At 50.5% G+C, this 20,218-nt stretch overlaps 6 protein-coding genes across 6 annotated transcripts; 4 read left to right on the forward strand and 2 right to left on the reverse strand.

The window, feature by feature from the left end:
• Window positions 1–51: 51 nt before the first annotated feature.
• On the forward strand, window positions 52–1,265 carry M406DRAFT_291124 (Dehydroquinate synthase-like protein). Its single transcript, XM_040918942.1, has one exon. The coding sequence runs from the start codon at window positions 149–151 to the stop codon at window positions 1,220–1,222; it is 1,074 nt and encodes a 357-aa protein (XP_040775050.1). The 5' UTR covers window positions 52–148; the 3' UTR covers window positions 1,223–1,265.
• Window positions 1,266–2,809: 1,544 nt separating this feature from the next.
• Window positions 2,810–5,427, reverse strand: M406DRAFT_346418 (uncharacterized protein). The gene is made up of 5 exons (XM_040922185.1): window positions 5,237–5,427; window positions 5,033–5,145; window positions 4,111–4,747; window positions 3,281–4,047; window positions 2,810–3,198 (listed from the first exon to the last, which is right to left on the reverse strand). The coding sequence occupies exons 1-5, from the start codon at window positions 5,315–5,317 to the stop codon at window positions 2,961–2,963; spliced, it is 1,836 nt and encodes a 611-aa protein (XP_040775051.1). The 5' UTR covers window positions 5,318–5,427; the 3' UTR covers window positions 2,810–2,960.
• Window positions 5,428–6,558: 1,131 nt separating this feature from the next.
• Window positions 6,559–11,052, forward strand: M406DRAFT_62602 (uncharacterized protein; the record flags this gene model as incomplete). Its single annotated transcript, XM_040924790.1, has 5 exons — window positions 6,559–6,589; window positions 6,656–7,361; window positions 7,441–8,329; window positions 8,412–8,507; window positions 8,602–11,052. The coding sequence occupies 5 exons, from the start codon at window positions 6,559–6,561 to the stop codon at window positions 11,050–11,052; spliced, it is 4,173 nt and encodes a 1,390-aa protein (XP_040775052.1).
• A 1,833-nt stretch (window positions 11,053–12,885) lies between these two features.
• On the forward strand, window positions 12,886–14,578 carry M406DRAFT_259749 (putative cytochrome P450 pisatin demethylase; the record flags this gene model as incomplete). The annotated part of the gene is made up of 4 exons (XM_040917314.1): window positions 12,886–13,003; window positions 13,080–13,438; window positions 13,502–14,232; window positions 14,341–14,578. The coding sequence occupies 4 exons, from the start codon at window positions 12,886–12,888 to the stop codon at window positions 14,576–14,578; spliced, it is 1,446 nt and encodes a 481-aa protein (XP_040775053.1).
• Window positions 14,579–15,128: 550 nt separating this feature from the next.
• On the reverse strand, window positions 15,129–17,982 carry M406DRAFT_351577 (uncharacterized protein; the record flags this gene model as incomplete). Its single annotated transcript, XM_040922636.1, has 4 exons — window positions 15,129–15,604; window positions 15,732–17,018; window positions 17,246–17,724; window positions 17,946–17,982. The coding sequence occupies 4 exons, from the start codon at window positions 17,980–17,982 to the stop codon at window positions 15,485–15,487; spliced, it is 1,923 nt and encodes a 640-aa protein (XP_040775054.1). The 3' UTR covers window positions 15,129–15,484.
• An 807-nt stretch (window positions 17,983–18,789) lies between these two features.
• M406DRAFT_259002 (uncharacterized protein) lies at window positions 18,790–19,593 on the forward strand (the record flags this gene model as incomplete). Its single annotated transcript, XM_040917269.1, has 1 exon — window positions 18,790–19,593. A coding segment is annotated over one exon (804 nt), but the record flags the coding sequence as incomplete, so codon positions are not given.
• Between the last annotated feature and the right edge of the window lie 625 nt (window positions 19,594–20,218).

Genomic DNA, 20,218 nt, shown 5'->3' on the forward strand with positions numbered 1-20,218 from the left:
TGTTCTTCCACCCGGGTAAATAGTATGCAAGAGCTAGCAATTAAATGGTACCAATCCAAACCATCACCAATATTCTTTTTGCTCCCCCTCTTTACAACTCTCCACCATCATCACGATACGAACCGAACTTAATTTGTCCACCGCGATCATGGAATCATTCGAGTATGTTGCCCATCCAGCACGGGTGATTTTCGGCAGCGGCACGATCAAGAAGCTGCCAGAGGAGCTGGCAAAGCTCAAACTCACTCGCCCAGTTGTTCTCTCTACGCCAGAGCAAACTGGACATGCCGAGCAGGTCAAGGAGGTTCTTCAGGGCCAGGTGGCCGGGCTCTTCGGCGAGGCAACGATGCACACTCCTACCGATGTGACGGAGCGTGCGGTGCAGTTTGCGACTGGAGCCAAAGCCGACTCGATTGTTTCTATCGGAGGGGGCAGCACCATTGGCCTAGGAAAGGCCATCAGCATTCGCACCGGCTTATACCATATTGCCATCCCTACGACATATGCTGGCAGCGAGGTCACGCCTATTCTGGGCGAGACGGCGGATGGTCGCAAGGAGACCCGATCCGATCCCAAGATTCGGCCCGGAACCGTTATTTACGATGTCGATTACACCTTGACCTTGCCAGTCGGCCTCAGTGCCACCAGCGGCGTGAATGCCATCGCGCACGCAGTTGAGGCTCTCTATGCCCGCAACAGCAATCCTGTCGTCAACCTGATTGCCCAGGAAGGCACCAAAGCACTCGCAAGCGCGCTTCCCGAGATTATCAACGACCCTGGCTCGCAGGCCGCCCGATCCACTGCTCTCTATGGCGCATGGCTCTGCGGCACATGTCTCGGCAATGTGGGCATGTCTCTACACCACAAGCTCTGCCACACCCTTGGTGGCAGCTTCAACCTACCTCATGCGCAGACACACACCATCGTCCTGCCACACGCCCTCGCCTACAATGCCCCAAAGATTCCCCAAGCATTAAAGAGACTCGCTGAGGCGCTTCCCGATGGTGACGGCGATGCAGTCAAGGGCTTCAACATCCTGCTCTCGAAGCTCAAGGTGGAACGAGGGCTCAAGGCGTACGGCATGAAAGAGAGTGACATTGACAAGGCCGCCGACATTGCGGTGGCCAATCCTTACTGGAACCCGCGAGATATTGAGCGGACTGCGGTGCGGGAGCTTATCCGACGGGCATGGGCCGGCGAGGAAGCCCGAAGTGACTTGTAAACTGTATCAAGGTCTAGCTAAATAAATAATTTCTCAGCCCTTCATTGTATTGTCCATTTGGCCCATTATTGTAGATACTACTTTCCAAACAAGCCCTCGTGCATTGCAACCGACGCAGACATGCAGTACCCGCGAGCCAGTCCCGAAGTATAGTAGCAAGTATCTTTACTCCGAGCCATGCAGCAGCCCTTCCTTGCTTTGCCTGTGGCAGAACTGCAACTGCTAGATAATTCCAGTCACCCAACCACTCCACACCCCGCACCCCGCACTCTACACCCTACAACTCCAAAGAGGGGAGCACCGGCAAAGATAAAGTCCGCGCAATATGGAGACTTGAACCACGACTAGCTAGCATTGATCAGCCCCATTTGACATTCAGTTGTCTACTCAGATATATTGTCCCGGTCCAGATGATGTTGTCCAGCACCTGGGGTAACGGCCAATAATTACAACCACAACCGGCCTCTCCTTGTTTCAAATCTCTCTCATTGCGAATTACTACCCAGGTCTCCCTCTTTCAGTAACACTCTCCTGCCCATTCTCCACAAATAAAAATCATAAAAAGAAAAAGAAGAGTAAACTCGAAGGACGCCCGAAGAAAAAAAACACTTCACCTGGTCGGCTTTGGTGTTGGTCACTCCATTGCACCAGGCATGCACAACCACATTGCCAAATCAACCAAACTAGTCGGGGTCCGCCGACCAGAAGAAGAAGCCAGTGCAAACGGAGCCTGTGCTTGGGAAGCTGGCGGCTGCATCGTACCTACGTACAATTTGGGCCAATACGGTGGATTTTAACTGATCAGTTCCTTTTCAGGGCATCATAGGTCCGCAGGGGCATTGTGAAGATTGCCAAGCTTTTGACTACTGCTTTAAGTGCTCCCGGTATTTTGTGTATAACTTTTCTCCGAGTGCCTATCAGGGATGCACATTGAGTCATCATGAGGACTACAGGACTGACACTATTCAAGGGCTGCGGACGAGACACACCCAGGTCCTGCCTTCAGATTATTACCGGGGTAGAACATCATCCCTGCACAAAAGCCGGAAGGACGATCTGGTAGAGATAGCAGTGGACTCCATGGGCCTCGATGGGTCAGATCTCGAATGAGCCTGATCTTTTCGCAGGTGTTCCGCAATCATGCTGAACCGTCGATTGCTTGAAAATCAGGAGCAGTGCTGTAGGTTATCTTTTTCTAGGTCCTGAAATATAGAGCCCAAGCTCAACCATCATATTCCATTTCGACATGTATCATCATACTGAATTAGGACTTGGGCGTAGTTGTATGAGAGCACTGACGCGAACGTGCAATAGTCAATGTCCCGGTGAACTCGAGCGTGCTCTTGCAGATGAGCGACCTCAATAGAAAGGTCGAGTAGAAAGATGACCGGACCTAACTCGGACATTGTCTTAGGATAGCCTTCAGGACCTAAGATCGAAAACGAGAAACCGCTGTATTTGTTCTAAGTCCAACCCTGGAGGAAAGGATCCAAAAAGACAGGAATTTGGATCTTAGTCTGGCTAACTGCTGGCTTTTTAGTAACCAACATTTCAAGTTACTAGTAAAGATGCGTCGAATCTGCGTCGCGCAATAATTCACGATCGGAATTCTATTCAATTATGTATGCTCATGCTTTGACGTTTTTTCTTTGACACCGATCGAGGATACCCGGTACCATCTTGTTCAACCAGATCGTCAAGCGATTGTCTTTCTCGCTGCATACTACATTGATCAAATCTACCGTGCTTTCTGAATTGCGCAGTCGCCTAATCTAATAAGTTCCATGATGAAGTCTTCCACCAGTTTCATGTGTATAAACTCTTTGAGCGTCAACCTTCGTGTACGCATCTTCTTGATAAGCTCAGGCGCCGTCTTGAGGAGGTCGAGGTCATCCTGGGCTTGAGGATCCCGTGGCTTGAGGAGAATATTGCAGAAAATGGTCAGGATCGCCGTCATCGGATAGAAGAGCACCATCCTGAAAGCGGGTCAGCATGATCAAAGGTTTACCGACGAGTAGGCTGGTATTGCATTGACAAGAAATGACATCTACGACTTACCAGAAAGATTGCCCCAGTAAGGAGTGGACTGCGGCTCGCAAATAAAACAGGGTTGACCGACTGGCCTGGACAGTCAACTCCAGGCTCGATCCGACGCCGTCCATGTCACCGCCTTCAACATCTGCCCATGCCTTACATCTACTCGTCGCTCGATGTATTGTAGCCATCAGGTAGTAGTACTCGAAGTGGCTGAGGATGGCATCCATCGTCTTGGACTGGGTCATGTCGGAAGGAGTTGTTGTTGCGCCGCCAGACTGTATCAGGCTGGGTCGCCAGTCCTTGTTGACGGATATGCGCCAGTTCTCGAGCTCATCGTCCAGCTCACGGACGTCTCGCAGCAGCTCGGCGTCTGACTTTTGAAGGGACCTTGCTGAGTATAACAACTTGCCAGCTTTGGCCTTGATTAGACTAAGCTTGAGGTTTCCTGGTACAAATAGTGCAGAGATCTCGGAGTCATCGATAGACATGGGGTCAGCGTCCCAACGGGCTGTAATAATATCATCGTAATTGTCGGGCAGGGATATGTCGCAGTAGTCGTCTTCCAAACAAGGAGGCTGTCCCGTACGTAATGATATGTCCTTGTCAAAGGTATAGCACAGCCAGAACAGCCTGCGCAGATGGTTTTGTGCTCGGTAATTGTCACGGCCTCTCCCGTCGGTGCGGATAGGACGTAACACATGCGCCCCCAGCATATAGACGAGACGGCAGGCACAGGAAATATGTATAGATGCCAGCTGCGTGTGGCCGGAGAGCATCTGGTAGATCCCCTACTTACTCTATTAGCACGAGAAGAGGACCAAGTTGCTCTAGGACCAGGGAGGGAGACCTACTAGCATCAAAGCGACCTGAAGACTGGTGACGGTGGACTGCAGGAGAATCCGCGGCAGCAGCTGTTGCGCCTTTGCGACACACAACTCGGGGTCGACGGGCGCGTCTTCTATGCTTCCCTCGAAGAAATGGATGACACTAATGAAGGAGAATACACAAGCCTGTGCATCTAGTACTTCAATAGACTCCGTGGGTTGGGGTTGTGAATAGGCGAGATCGATAGTCTCTTGAAAGGACGCAATATGGACGACCGGAAACACAAGGTTCAACGTCGTCGATTTGAATAGTTGGAAGTAGGCGTCAACAACCTTGCGAGCTGGCAGCGCCAAACCAGATATAGGTGCAATGGCAACCTGATTCGCAATATGCTGCTCATTCTGCCACAGTGGTGCGACTAGAGATGGGAAAGCAGGCTTGCTTCCAGTCCTCTCTTGAATCCATCTACGGCCATCGGATGAGAAGAGAGGAATGCCTTGAAAGGAGTTTATATCGCCAAGCTGGTAGCCGGCGAAATGAAGTTTGCCAAATGAAGCTGCAGCGGATGGATCCGGCGACGAGGCCGAGGATGATGGAGGGTCAATGTGTGAGGATGTCGAGCCAGCGAAGGATCCGCCATGGGCTGACTGGTTTCGGGATGATCTTGAAGTGGAAGATTCAGGGTCGGCGGATTTAACAGACCGCCTGTCGCCAACAGCATGGGACACGAGCTCTTCCAGTCGTTCTAGCCTTTGGGTCAGCTCGTTCTTGCTATTATTGGCCCTGGCATGGTAGAACTTATTAGCTCCTTAGCCTTGGGTTGGGATTTTTGATTAGGGGAATTCCAGGTGGATCAACCCAACTCCCCCCGGGGGGGGGGGTGTTGACCAATAATCAGTAGATGATGGCAAGCAGCCAGGAGACAAATATTGTCTTTCGGAGGCTCACCTTTTTCTGTTGGATGCCCTAGGCTTCCTCAGCTTCAATGGTCGTGCATAGGTGCAAGCTATTCCGTGGTGCGAGCACCAGTTGCAGTGGGGATTGGCGCCATCGCAATGGATCTAACCAACGTGCAGAGTCTTGTTAGTATTCTTTTGGCGAACATTGATTCATTTGCCTCTGTTGGCTTCAGAGAAGAATGAATTATTATACCTTTCGCCTGTAGCAAGAATCACATGCTCGCTTCTTTAGTGCAGGTGCCCTTGCAGACACATCTTGAGGCGACGCGGTCATGGGAACATTAAGCTTCCCGCTCACATAAACATATAATTCAAGCCTAAACGCACGCAGCCAAGATCGTATCTCCTCAGCAGCCGATACCAGAATTTATCCAGAAGTTGGACGTTGAAAGGTTAAAACAAAAGTGGAACTGTCGGACCTGGACACGGTTGAGACATGACGTCTCAGCAGGGCCAGACATCACTTTGATAATGCTGTGTAGGCTCCGCTGAGTCAGCGGGAGAATATGTCTTTCATGACAGCCGCCTCCGCTTACTAAGCGGAACTTCGATACAAATCCGGTCAAAATGTTTTTTTCTATGGGGCTGAGACCCGCAAGGTCATCGACCATGTGCGGATTTATGAACCAGAGGGGATAAATCCGTGACGAGGTCAAAGTGAAGTGGACATCTGCATACTGTATGCAGTAGTTGGTACATGCAATCTCAGAGCCATGCACAACTTGCTTGACTGGCCATGCAGCCAGCCAGGGATTCAGCCTAGGCAAGTAACCGGGTGAACGAGTGCCCGGACGCAAGACCCAATAATGATAATCATGGCTTATCATGGTACACAACAGTACCTATCATCTCAGCTTCTACAGCCTCGTTGACCTTTTTGCCAGGCTGTTTTAGCTCCATATACACATGTCCGGAGACATGCGGCTCATATCTAGCACCTGGCACTCCGAGCCTCCCGGCTTTCGAGCTAGTCTTGCATCTCAGACGTTCCCATTATTCATCGTAGCAGGCAGCTTACAAAACCTGGCGGGATGTTGGTGCAGCGTCGAGCTACTGGATCGCGACGAGGCCCTCGGGGCACTTGTTCATCCGAACAGCGCCGGTTTTACGTGGCATCTGTCCCGAAACGATTGTCAAGTTTTGATAGTTCACTTTGGTGACACTTCCTCAGCCTTATCTCCATTTTTCCCGTTCTTTGTGTTCTTTTTTGTGGGTATCCCTCGCGCCAGCTTGTGTTAGATCTACTCGGCTCAGCCGTTCACGAAATTTGCGCATAGTTGGTGTGGTCCGGCCTCCGTACCTCGATGTACAAATTTATATTTCAACATAATCGTCCGGCGTCTTGAAAACATTCTTTTACTCTTCCATCCAGTCGTCTCTTTCTTTCTCAGTCCTTCCCTTACCAGGTCGTTTCCGTCCCATCTCTCTCATCCAATTCCGATACAGAGTATTAGGCTCTTCCAATTTGCGTCTTACCTGCGCCGCGCCCACGCAGTCCAGACGGGGTGGTTGAAGATGGACAGCCGAACCCTGACACCTGGCGCCAGTGAGACGCAGTCCGTGGCGGAGCAACAGCTCGAGGCTCAAGGGGCACGTTTGGGTCACGACGAAGACTGGGAGCTGAGGCCGGAGGTGGTGGCTTTCCAGGAGCGTGACCAGCGCTCAGGAGCACCAGGGCGAGGACTTGGAGTAACATGGAAAAATCTCAGTGTTCAGGTTGTCAGCGCCGATGCCGCCATCCATGAGAATGTCGGGTCTCAGTTCAACATCCCAAAGCTTGTGCAGCAGTCTCGCCACAAGCCGCCGCTAAAAACCATCCTCGACGACAGCCATGGCTGTGTTAAGCCTGGAGAGATGTTGTTAGTTTTGGGTAGGCCGGGGTCTGGCTGCACGACACTTCTGAATATACTTTCTAACCGCAGGGCTGGATTTGCGTCCGTCACTGGGGACGTCCACTACGGCTCGATGACCTCAGAAGAAGCGAAGAGTTTCCGAGGTCAGATCGTCATGAACAGCGAGGAGGAGTTGTTTTTTCCTACCCTGACGGTCGGCCAGACGCTAGACTTTGCTACGCGCCTGAAAATTCCAGCCAAGTTACCTGAGGGCGTCACCTCCCCCGAGGACTACCGAAAAGAACAACGGGATTTTCTTCTTCGATCGATGCGCATTGACCATACCCAGGATACCATGGTGGGCAACGAGTTTGTTCGTGGGGTGTCTGGCGGCGAAAGGAAAAGGGTGTCTATCATCGAGACCTTGGCCACGCGCGGCTCCGTGTTCTGCTGGGACAACAGCACTCGAGGTCTTGATGCAAGCACGTGAGTTCATCCACTATTGCTATTATGCGCGAGTATCTCTCTTGCGGAACCCCTCTCTAACATGGCGTCCTGTACTTAGTGCTTTGGAGTATGCCAAGTCCATCCGAGCCATGACAGACGTGCTAGGCCTCTCATCCATCGTAACGCTGTATCAGGCCGGCAACGGCATCTACAATCTCTTCGATAAGGTTCTCGTCTTGGACTCTGGCAAAGAAGTCTTCTACGGCCCTCTGCAGGAAGCCAAGCCTTTCATGCAGGACCTAGGATTCATCTGTGCCGAGGGTGCCAATGTGGCAGACTACCTCACGGGCGTTACTGTTCCTACAGAACGTAAGGTAAGGCCGGAAAAAATGGACATGTTTCCGCGCACTGCCGCCGCGCTCAGGTCTGCATATCAGAAATCACCCATCTATACTCGCATGATCGCAGAGTACGACTACCCGGACAGCCAGGCGGCCAAGGACAACACAGAAAAGTTGCATCAGGGCGTGGCCATGGAGAAGAACCATCGACTCCCTTCCAGCAGCCCCTTGACTGTCGGTTTCGTGGACCAGGTGGTAGCCTGTGTCAAGCGACAATACCAGATCGTCTGGGGCGACAAGGCTACCTTTCTCATCAAGCAAATATCGACTCTTGCCCAGGCGCTGATCACCGGATCCCTGTTCTACAACGCCCCCGACACCTCTGCTGGGCTGTTCATCAAGTCTGGGGCCCTCTTCTTCTCCCTCCTCTTCAACTCGCTGCTCGCCATGGCTGAGGTCACTGAGTCCTTCAGCGGTCGCCCTGTTCTCCTCAAGCACAAGAACTTTGCCTTCTTCCACCCTGCCGCTTTCTGCATCGCACAAATTGCCGCCGATATCCCGCTCCTTCTGTTCCAGGTCTCCATTTTCTCTCTTGTGCTGTACTTTATGGTTGGTCTGACCATGACTGCTGGCGCTTTCTTCACCTACTGGATCCTTGTATTCTCTGTAACCATGGCAAGTCTTCGACAGCTCTTCCATTTCTTCCTTGTAAGCTTACCGGAGCCCTTGCTAATGGCAAACGTGACAGTGTATGACAGCTTTGTTCCGAGCCATCGGTGCGGCCTTTTCCACTTTTGACGGAGCCTCCAAGGTTTCTGGTCTTCTTGTCATGTGCAGCGTGATGGTAGGTCTCTCTCATCTCTCTCTCACACCCATTTGGGATGCACAATTGCATACCAAGTATACACGAAATAATTGCTAACTAACTATAATCACAGTACACGGGATACATGATCCAGAAGCCCGCAATGCATCCATGGTTTGTTTGGATCTTCTGGATCGATCCTCTTGCATACGGATTCGATGCTCTTCTCTCGAATGAATTTCACGGAAAGCACATCGATTGTGTCAGCAATAACCTTGTCCCCTCCGGCGTAGGGTATGACAACACCTACGCCTCTTGTGCAGGCATTGGTGGTGCTATCCAGGGCGAGACGTTCGTCACCGGAGACAACTATTTGGCGTCGCTCTCGTATAGTCACGCTCACCTATGGAGGAACTTTGGTATTGTCTGGGCCTGGTGGGTCCTGTTTGTTGCCATCACTGTCTTCTCCACCTCGCGCTGGAAGTCTTCCTCCGAGAGTGGTCCGTCTCTGCTCATCCCAAGGGAGAAGGCCAAGGTTGCTAGGGCGCTTCAGGTCGACACCGAGGCCCAAAGCACTGAGAAGGATGGCGCCACCACCACTGGGTACCGCAGTGGCGATGAGACGGCCGTGGAAACCAGTGGTGAGAGCAGCATCGATAAGCACCTCGTCCGCAACACATCCGTTTTCACATGGAAGCATCTCTCATATACCGTCAAGACACCACACGGTGATCGTCAGCTGCTCGATAATGTTCAGGGCTGGGTGAAGCCAGGGATGCTAGGGGCCCTGATGGGTTCAAGTGGTGCTGGAAAGACGACTTTGTTGGACGTCCTCGCGCAGCGGAAGACCGAAGGCACAATTCGTGGGTCCATTCTTGTGGATGGACGTGAGCTTCCGGTCTCTTTCCAACGGTCTGCGGGGTACTGCGAGCAACTCGATGTGCACGAGCCCTTTGCAACAGTCCGAGAGGCCCTCGAGTTCTCTGCCTTGCTGCGGCAGCCTCGCCACGTTCCTCGTGAGGAGAAGCTCAAATACGTTGACACAATCATCGAGCTCCTCGAACTCCATGACCTCGCAGACACTCTGATCGGGCATGTTGGCGCAGGATTGAGTGTCGAGCAGAGAAAGCGTGTGACAATCGGGGTGGAGCTCGTCTCCAAGCCGAGTATCCTGATCTTCCTGGACGAACCCACCTCGGGTCTGGACGGGCAGTCGGCCTACAACACTGTTCGCTTCCTTCGCAAGCTGGCCGATGTTGGCCAGGCAGTGCTCGTTACAATCCATCAACCGTCTGCGCAGCTCTTTGCTCAGTTCGACACTCTACTCCTGCTCGCCAAGGGTGGCAAGACGGTCTACTTTGGCGACATTGGCGAGAACGGTGCAGTTGTTAAGAGTTACTTTTCTCGATATGGCGCTTCGTGTCCGGAAGAGGCCAACCCTGCTGAGCATATGATCGACGTCGTCTCGGGCCATCTCTCTCAGGGTCGTGACTGGAACCAGGTCTGGCTAGAGTCGCCTGAGCATGCAGCAGTCACCAAGGAACTGGACCAGATCGTTGCCGACGCTCAGGCGCGCCCACCAGGGACCCTCGATGATGGTCACGAGTTCGCTATGCCCCTCTGGGATCAGGTCAAGATTGTAACACACCGGATGAACAGCGCTCTGTGGCGCAACACCGACTACATCAACAATAAATTCGCTCTCCACGTCACTAATGCGCTATTCAATGGCTTCTCCTTCTGGATGATCGGCGACTCCATCACTGATCTGCAGCTGCGCCTCTTCACAATCTTCAATTTTATCTTTGTGGCTCCCGGTGTCATAAATCAACTGCAACCGCTGTTCATCGAGCGCCGCGATATATTTGAGGCGCGCGAGAAGAAATCCAAGATGTATTCGTGGTCTGCCTTTGTCACTGGCTTGGTCTTCTCCGAATTTCCCTACCTCTGCATCTGCGCTGTGCTCTATTTTGTCTGTTGGTACTACACCGTGGGCTTCCCGTCCGAGTCCACCCGGGCTGGCGGCACCTTTTTCGTCATGCTTATGTACGAATTCGTGTACACAGGCATTGGTCAATTCATTGCAGCATACGCCCCCAATGCCATTTTCGCTTCGCTAGCAAACCCAGTCATCATCGGCACCCTGGTCTCTTTCTGCGGCGTTCTGGTCCCGTACGCTTCCATCAACGTCTTTTGGCGGTACTGGATATACTGGATGAACCCTTTCAACTACCTCATGGGCAGCATGCTCGTCTTTGATGTTTGGGGCACCGACGTCACTTGCAAGAAAGATGAGCTTGCTATCTTCGACCCGCCCAACGGGACTACCTGCGAGGTGTACTTGGCCGATTACATGAAGGGCAGTGGAATCCTGAGTAACCTTCTGAACCCGAGCGCCACGAGCGGGTGCGAGGTATGTCAGTACCGAGACGGAAGTGGCTACCTGGAGACCTTGAACTTGAAGTCTTACTCCTACGGCTGGCGGGATGCGGGAATTGTGGTCTTGTTTGCATGCTCCAGCTATGCCTTGGTCTACGTGCTGATGAAGTTGAGGACGAAGATGAGCAAGAAAGCCGAGGAGTAAAGAATGGGAAAGTTGGGAAAGTAAGCTTTTTTAGATGTAAATAACCTTTTTAATATTCTTATTTTCTTCTACGCGACAGGCATACTTTGCATGCGCTCGGCATCTCGAGGCGGTCATGTGCCTTTGTTCCAGTTTGAATATCGCGATCCATTCATAATTCATCAGATGGCGAGGACCTCCTGGTCAAAGAACTCAAAGACAAACTTCAACGAGACGACATAATGCCTTGAACATCATTTCGGTCAGTGACATCAGTTTCAACAGCGTGACGAGAGCGGCGGCAGCAAATGGCATAGATCGACTAAATACAGCGAGGTAAGTTTTACTTTACCTGTTCTTGATATCATCTTCCTGAATATCGTTTCATCCACGGCTTTCATTGAGCTCCCGCTAGTGTGATAATGCATTTGACTATTTCATTGCACTTTGTTTTACACTGGTCAAGAATCGCTGCAAAGAAAGCGATGACAAGAGATAGAAGAAGGGCGGGGCCCTACAACAGTCCGAGAGCCGTAGACTAGGAAAAGGGATCAGGGCCCTCATGCAGATGTTACAACCGAAACTCCCCACCCCCGTGATCAACCCTGCAATACGCCCCATGGGGCCCATAAGAAGTTTCGGGTAAACATCACCCCAAGTCGGCGGCCCGCGCCGATAGTCATTGAGCTCGAGCTAATATAGTAGCTTTATCCAAATACGGCTGCCAACTATGATAATGCGCTTATCATGCAACATGGGGCGACGCTTGTGTCTAAAGAGAGATATCGTGTTATAGGGGAAGACGACTTTGAGTGGCACATTATCTACCACTTGCATATTGCCCAAAACCTGCTCCAAGGCGTTTCACAGGCTGCAGCACGGCAAGGAACCACGCTGGTGGTAGGCCGATACTATCTGCATCAATCAGGGTGACTCGGAGCTAGCAGGTCAAACAAATGGGAGAGGTGTCGTTCTGCTATAGTGTATGCTTTGTTGACAAAGATGTTCCCAGGGACATTCAGTTGGATAGAGAAGAGGTTGTTAGAGGTTTTAGTTCGCGGGCTTGATGACAGATCGTGGAGCAGTACGAGTGGGCTCACTTCAACTGACCCTGCTTGTCTCGTCAAACTCGTGTGCCGATCATGGCTCACGCACTTTTGGAGCGAATCTGGCATGAGGTCTTCCGATCTGTGACGAGCTTAAATTAGCGTTCTATCTACTTAACTTTGTCGTTTGAGATCGCTGTGTCAAATGAGATCGATATGAACAGACACCGACAACATATAAAGGAGAAACGCTCGCTTACTATGCCATGAATTCCATACGTTCTTGTGACAACATTGCACACAGTGCTTGACACCGTCTATTGGTGGGGTTTCAGGCAATGCATCGTTCTTGCTGCTAAGGCACGAACCGTCAGCCTCAAAGGTCAAATGCCGAGTGTCCCCAATTAATCTGGGAGGGGTTGACAAAAGGATCTGCACAAGACGAATCGCGCAAAGTTTAAACAAGACACGCAACGGAAATATCAAACAATCCGTTCCTCCTTTTGGTCTGGGTCCAAGGAATATTCGGATTCCAGTGCAGCACCGAGTGATACCCGGTGCCAATATATGTGCTGAGCATCATTGGTTGCATGTGAGAGAAAGAGGGGGCTTCAGGCCGTGGACGTTATATATCCGTCGACTGTGGTATCGCTAAGAACGGCTTCACTTCGACTCGTCAAATTCCAACCCCTTCTTTCAATCAAAATTCCTGGCAAATATGCTTGAGCTACTGTTGACACATACGGCCATAGGCTTGATATTCCTCATCGCTATAGTATTGTACGCAGTGTCTTTACTTCGACAATGGATGAAATACCCAGATGCACCTGGTCCGCTACTTGCGCGATTCACAAACATGTGGCAGACGTACAAGATGGCAAAAGGCAATTTTCATCACGACAATATTAAAATGCATGATGAATATGGTACGCATCTCATGTTCATTGATACTACTTGCATTTTTTTGTCCAAGCTGAATTTCCTCAATCTTCATTCTTCTAGGCAAAATCGTTCGAACCGGTCCCGACTCTTACAGCATCAACGACCTAGCGGCAGCCAAGATCATCTATGGCCATGGCACACGTTTCACAAAGTCTGATTGGTATCGGGTGTGGGATGTTCCTTTTGACATTCATGATGTCAATCTCTTCGCACAACAGAATATCGAGCAACACGCTACCGCACGTCGACGCTACGCCAATCTCTATGCCATGTCTACCCTGGTCGGCTACGAGCCTCATGTGAACGACTGCATCCAAGTGCTATGTACAGAGCTGGCCGACTGCTGCAAGACTGGAGAGAACCTTGATATGGGAAGGTGGTTTCAGTATTATGCATTTGATGTGATCGGGTCCATAACGGTGAGGTCAAAATTTCCCCGCAGAATGCCTCGTGTCTTATTCTGCTGACGCGTAGTCTCCCAGTTCTCACGGCCCTTTGGTTTCATGAAATCCAAGACAGATGTCCACGGCCTCATAGCAGCCCTTGGCAACACCCTCGAAGTTTTTCAACTAGTGGGAATGTTCCCTGCTATTATACCCATCCACACCTGGCTGATGTCGGCGATGAGCAAAAGCAGCAACAAATTGCTGGTATTCGCCAACACATGCATTAACGAGGCCAAGAAGAATCTGCTACATGGGATTGACGACGAATCCGAGATTCTGAAGCAGGTGCAGACGCCGCCGGACTTTTGTTCCAAGCTACTGGCAATGGCGGATAACCCAGACAGCAAGATACGTGGAGGCCTCGCCCCCGACCAGCTTGTAATAGGCTCATGCCTGGCGAACATCTTTGCAGGAAGCGACACGACTTCAATAACGCTCACTGCGACATTGTTTGAAATATTAGCACGACCAGAGGTGCTTGTCAAGCTGCGCGCAGAGCTCGATGAGGCATCTACCCATGGTCAGCTGAGCGATCCCCCAACATTTCAAGAGACACAGCGGCTCGCCTACCTACAAGCCACCTTGAAGGAGGCTCTTCGTATACATCCTGCCACGGGGTTACCTCTCTGGAGGCAGGTCCCCTCAGGCGGTGTGACGCTATGCGGAACATATTTCCCCCCCGGCACAAACGTCGGAGTGAATTCGTGGGTGGCGCATCAGAATCAGGAGATCTGGGGCTCCGATGCCCACACATTTCGTCCAGAGAGGTACGTGTCACCGCTGTGGTGACTTGAAGCTGGTTCGGACCAGGATATACAAAGCATGATCAAGTAGGTATCCGCATTGTTTGACGGGTGCTAACTCTCAATCTATAGATGGATCGACGCTCCAGAAGAGAAATTGCGTGAAATGAACGCATTCTTTATGCCATTCGGGCTGGGATCACGCACTTGTATTGGCAAGAACATCAGTCTGCTGGAAATCTCCAAAGTCATCCCTCACCTGATCAGGAAATTTGATTTGAGCTTGGAAAATCATACGCTCCCTGCAAGGTGTGCTTGGTTTGTTAAACCGCACAATTGTATGGTATCAATTCGCATGAGAGGGCAGTGAAGCGACTTTCCCAATCCCCTGGCCTGGGCAGAGATTTTATACAGCAAGGACCTAGACCTCCCGATGTACGGGCTTGACATCACCTGCCCTGTACGATTTATCGTAGTCATCATAATGCGGCGCATCACCACTTTCATCTGAGCGGAAACCGAATGCTTTTTCGCTTGTGCACATCGTTCTCATAGTTTAGCATTTTGGGTGCTCGGATTGCTGATCCTTGCCACCGAGAGTGATGTTGAAGTCAGGTAGTGGATCCCGAGATTGGAAGGGTCAAATTCATTCGTGTACTCAAACTCGAGGATAGGTTGTCTATGGCACCCACAAATGTGGTCATGCCATGATCACAATATTTGGTGGCGGGGTGACCATTGAAGACCGGACATTAGCGTCATTGATGAAATTATGTGAATTAAGTAGAGTGTAATGCTGGTTCTATGTAAACGATGTGTCAATCAAGCGTCCAACTTGGTTAAAACCGGTCCATGTCTTGAGGCTGAGCAGACAACCAAGCGGTCAATGGTCATTTAAAGCTAGAGTTCAACTCAACAAAGTGGCCGCAACAAAACCAAAGTCCTAAAGTATCTGTTTCACGCTATCAAAATTGTTTACAATTAAATTGCAACAGAGAGACAGTGTTCTATCGTGCCGGACTATTGTAATAATTCAGTGACACCAGGTCAAAGCTAGCAGCTCTTTTGCGCATGCGTCCAGGCTTCTCACATTGGATTCCAGACCGATTTACTGTTGTCACAGCATGTTCCCATATTGATGTACTGGGAGCCTGCTTCTCTTCCGAACCAATACGTACAATCGCTTCGTCCTCTATCGGACTCTGTGCGCCAGAGCTCTTACGATCAAGACTCGTCTTCCTTTCTGAAGGCCTGGTTTCTGACAAATTTGAATTGGTCAAATTTGCGGGCTCGGAGTTCGAAGACGGCCGTTGAGCAGGGAGCCCCTTATCTGTTGCTTCGCCTGTTGCGTTGTCTTGTGTGGAGTCTCGACCTTTGTCCGGATTATCTGCCGGTGCTAGTTGGACTTTCGCCATCGCTGGGCGCACATCAATGAACGACGACCTCCTGTCCTGAGGCATCTTGAATCGTTCCGCTAACTTTGATCGATCCAATCTGGGTCTATCAAAAGAATGATCTCTCACTTGGGCCGGGCTTTTGCTGCTGTACTCTCTTGGACGGCTTGCTTCTCTTGGTTGCGTTCGGAGTCGCTCGTGAGATCCTTTTTTACGGAGCTTTGACTGCACATGACGTCTGGCAGTCCTGTACTCAGGCTCGTACTCATATCGGCCGCGACCGACTTCGACAATATCGAACCTTCGGTCTGGATAATTTTCTGGATTTATGTTCGATCTTCCCTTGACGTGATAGTTGATCTTCTGCCGCACTGATCCAGGAAGCCAATCGGAGAAACGTAGCGCGGCGTGGATGGATGTGTCAAAGGCCGCCATCTCCTCGTCCGATAGCGCCATGAGTAGGACATCTCGCGCAGCCAAACTCAGAACATGATTGGTTGGTAAATACTCAAAATTCTCCCAAAAGCCGAAAGCAGAGATCTTTGCCCGGAGAAGCCTCTTTGATTCCTCAGTCTCGCAGAGCAAATATTGCGAGAGACAGGTCCCGAGGTGACCATACAGGTCACCTTGTTTCTGGTCCTGGATTTTGGACAGTTCATCGAACAACAATGCTGGACTCTTCGACCAATCAATGAGCTCTTGAAGACAGGCGACTTGTAATGAATAGTCTCCCAGAAATCTGGCAGCACCCAATGCCATTTCCACCGCTCTCTTTGCATTATTTGGCATCTCAAGCGCTTTCCAACCAGGGTTATCGGACTTGATCGGCATATAGTAGGGAATGCCACAGCCTAATCTCTTCGGAACTATCCATAGACCAGGGCCAGGGCTTTCAGGCCGAGAGAGGGAAAGCTGAGCTTCAGATTGGACGAGCAATTCTTCGGTACTTGTTGCCAGTAGCCAGTACAAAATTGGTCTCGTAATTGCTTGGGCCGGATACATTTCTAGTACCGTCTCGCTGATAGGCCTGGCGATGAGAATTGCAGCGGCAGAGAACCTTGTGGAGCGATCATAAGTCGTAGCGCTGAGAGCCAGCAAAGAGAATATTTCCAAGAGGGTGAGATGAGTAGATTCATCGGCCTCTGTTGTCATCCAATCGTCATGTATGCGTTGAAAAAAGGTCGTCGGGCTGTCGCACTCAAAGAAAATGCGCTCAAAGGACCCCCACAGGGGACGTGTCCAGATACAAAAGGCCGCGAGGATGTCTCTCAAGTCCCAGATTCTATTTTCTTTGAGGAGCTGCTGATATGTCGCTCTCCAGTCAATCCAAGAAGCAGGGTCCGGCGGCAAGAAGAGGGGCTCGACTAACCTCCGATGAGTCGATATCAGACGGATTAGGAGGCAGAAGATTCGTATCTTTCGCATTTGAGCGTCAGCATGATCGCAAAATCCGCGACACAAAATGAAAGTCATTGAGACAGGAGGAAAAAAGAATGATAATACAAGAGGGAATACTAAAGAAGAAGGAGAAGAAAACAAGCGAGGACAAAAGAACGGAAACCAAATTATGGAGAACGTAACGTGGTGACTCGCTTTCAAGGAATAATGACTGTCCGAGTTTTGAGACGAGCCATTCAACATACCTGCGTAGAGTCGAACTCGCCATCTGGATCCACTGGTAGCCATGCATCTCGCATCTCGGCAAAGATCTTTCGCATATCATGCTGATTTGAACTGAAAGCGATCCAGTACATGATTTTCCAGTTGAGATAAGGTCTTTGTGTCCGGCTAATGTCCGAGGGGAACACATTCTGAGCGTGAGCTTCCAACTGAACAATCGATCTGAAGTCGCCTGCTTCCAACAGCATTTCTGCATAGTGAATGAAGACAAAAGCATCGCCTATGTGGTCTTTTAGATGGTTGGTGAAATAGACCTTTGCTCTTCGAAAGTCTCCCATTCGCGTCAGTCGGCTGAACTCTTCAAGCTCGTCTTCAATATCCGGAACCAGCTCAAATTCTCTCTGCACCTCGTAGACAAAATCGTCTCCGTCGACAGCTGCAGACCTGTATGACACGACAGATTCCTCCTGAGAGTTTCCCAGGGTTGGCACGTCGTACAATACTGGGCGAAAGGGGTCTCTACTACGGCGGCGCTGGGGATATGTAATTTCTCCTGCTTCATCGAAGGCAGAATTTGAGTTGAGTCCATTGGATGCGTACTTCCTTTCGATTATACGGCTATTACGCTTAGCGGAAGCCGCCAAACGATCGCGTCGTGATGTAGGCATCATCTTCCCTCATCAAGCAGGCGTATGTTTCTCCTGTGATCCAACCACCGGCTACCACCGTCGTTGTTCTGGGGCCCGTACGGTCGTCCCATTTGAAACCCAGTAGCCAGTATTGACTCGGGTTCGGAAGTGCCCCTATATAACGGGACGAGTATCGGGTGGATGTATCGGGTTATTGTATCGGGTTTCGTCCGAGAATGGATGTCATCGCTCGCTTGACAGCATGTGTGTAAGAAGAGTATGTAGGGATCCGTGATATTTAGGAAGAGGTCAGACACAGGAGAAGCGATGGAATCAACCAGCACTTAGTAATCTTACATAGTGCTTCCTCACCAGCTGACGAAATGTGGTGCTGAGATCAGGCTCCGACTTGTCTTACTGCATATCAGCACAGAACTAAATGAGCACAGCCGAGATCAGCATGTATCATAAGCAGCCACCCCCGCTCATGATTTCCAGAAAAGGCTCTTTTTGTCATTGGCGCGTACACATGGAGTTTCAAATGGCGCTCAGAAGACAATATAATTGGTAAGCTCTTCCTCGTTGATCAGCGCTATTTGATGCAATCCCGCAGCACAGCCTCTTTTATGCTTGGTTGCCAAAGAGGTCACACAGGATGAGCCGGCCATGCCGGTCTTTGACGCAAGAAGATCTCGGTGAGTCCCTCCCACATTTTCTTCTACTTTGATCTTCCATACATTGACTGAACCTCTGGTCTTCATCTGGCACCCTCCGTCCAGCTCTCCTTTGGATTGGTTCCTCAAGAAAAAAAAAAGAAAAAAGAAAAAAACCCGCCCTTCACGATTAGCAACATGAATTATGAGACCCCACGACCTCGACTATCCAGTGCACTCAGAAACAGGTATGGAAGATACGGGGAGTTCCGCGAGTTCGGGAACATGTCTTCGAACCATGCCAGTATAGGGTCTAGGACTCTTGGGAAAATGGTCATCGACTGCGAGTTCTTATTCAAGAAATCTCTCTGGGGAGTCCTCGGTGACAAAGAGTATCCTGCTGGAATCATATATCTCAACCTCAACTTTGGCCCACCGAAAGGATGCAGGGTTAAAAGCGCAACTATCACTATCACTTTGGATGATACCGACCCTTCTGTTAGCCATCTCAAATATGGGCGGAACTTACACAGGACTGGATGTCCCGTTCAGATTACATCTTGGTATGGCCCCAGAGAGCTTGGAGGACAGATGAAGACAGTCGACACTCAAGCAACAAAAGAATTTGTCCCTGAGATAAACGTTCTGGGCAGTGGAGGGGGAGGAGTAGGCTTTAAGTCGAAAAAATATTTCCAGCATCAAGCGCGTTGGTCCTTCAACGGCCAGCTACTGCCCGGCAAGGATACGTGGGTCTACAAAACCCTGCGGTGGGATCTGAGCGAGAACGAACTCGAGAGGCAGTCATTCCGCAGCAACACAATCCGGACAGCCTTCGCCTTTGAACACTCCGGGCAGCCATTCTTTATGAAGGTCGACATAGATGGCAAATTGGAGGGTTGGAATCAACAGGTACGGTCGAAGTTCAAATTTGGCGCCAGCAATACCAAAAGTTCCAGCATTACAACACTTTTGGATTTTGAGGATTACACGCGCTATAAGAAAAGCCTGGACACGCTGGCCCGAAGTCTTCCCCGGGATATGGAGATGGCAAATCTGGAAGAGATTCCCGTCGAGGTACCAGACGTGATATCCGGGACCACCATGCGCCCTGTGGTACAGGCCTCGGCCCGAACCCACTCGGGGGTATCCAGCCAAGAGACATGCACGAATGTGCCGATGGACAGCCCTCAAATTCTTCCAGGCAGCGGACATCCATTACTGGGTGCTAATGGACCTCCGATACCATTGTCGTCCATCCCAGACATGACTGGTGTTCCAACGATCGAAGATTTGAGAAGGGTGTTAAGTGCGTTTCCGCAACGGCCACGTCCCTTCTTGGAAGTCATTCCTGGCCTCGAATCTGAGCCAGTACCGAGTACAGCAAGTACTCTTGTGGACTCTGAGCAAGAAGGATCATTGGCTAGCGAGAGTGAGATCAAGGAGACGGGAGTACAAAGTTTTCAAACCCAGTTTGATGTCTTGAGGCTGCTAAGGATACCAGCCATCCTGACGTTCTTACAGCTAATTTCAAACTTGATAAGGTTTCTAGGATATGGATCTAAAAATTACTTAATGACAAAAGAGACGGATGGGGAAAAGGAGGAGCATGTTAGAGAGGACAAGGTTAAGCATGTAATTAATCCATGATTAGAATGCGCAGAAACAGGGCGGTACGAGAAAGAACACCTTAAGTTACTATCGGTAACTCTTAAAA

The sequence above is a fragment of the Cryphonectria parasitica genome, assembly GCF_011745365.1.
Source record: "Cryphonectria parasitica EP155 unplaced genomic scaffold M406scaffold_5, whole genome shotgun sequence".
NCBI classification, from domain to species: domain Eukaryota; kingdom Fungi; phylum Ascomycota; class Sordariomycetes; order Diaporthales; family Cryphonectriaceae; genus Cryphonectria; species Cryphonectria parasitica.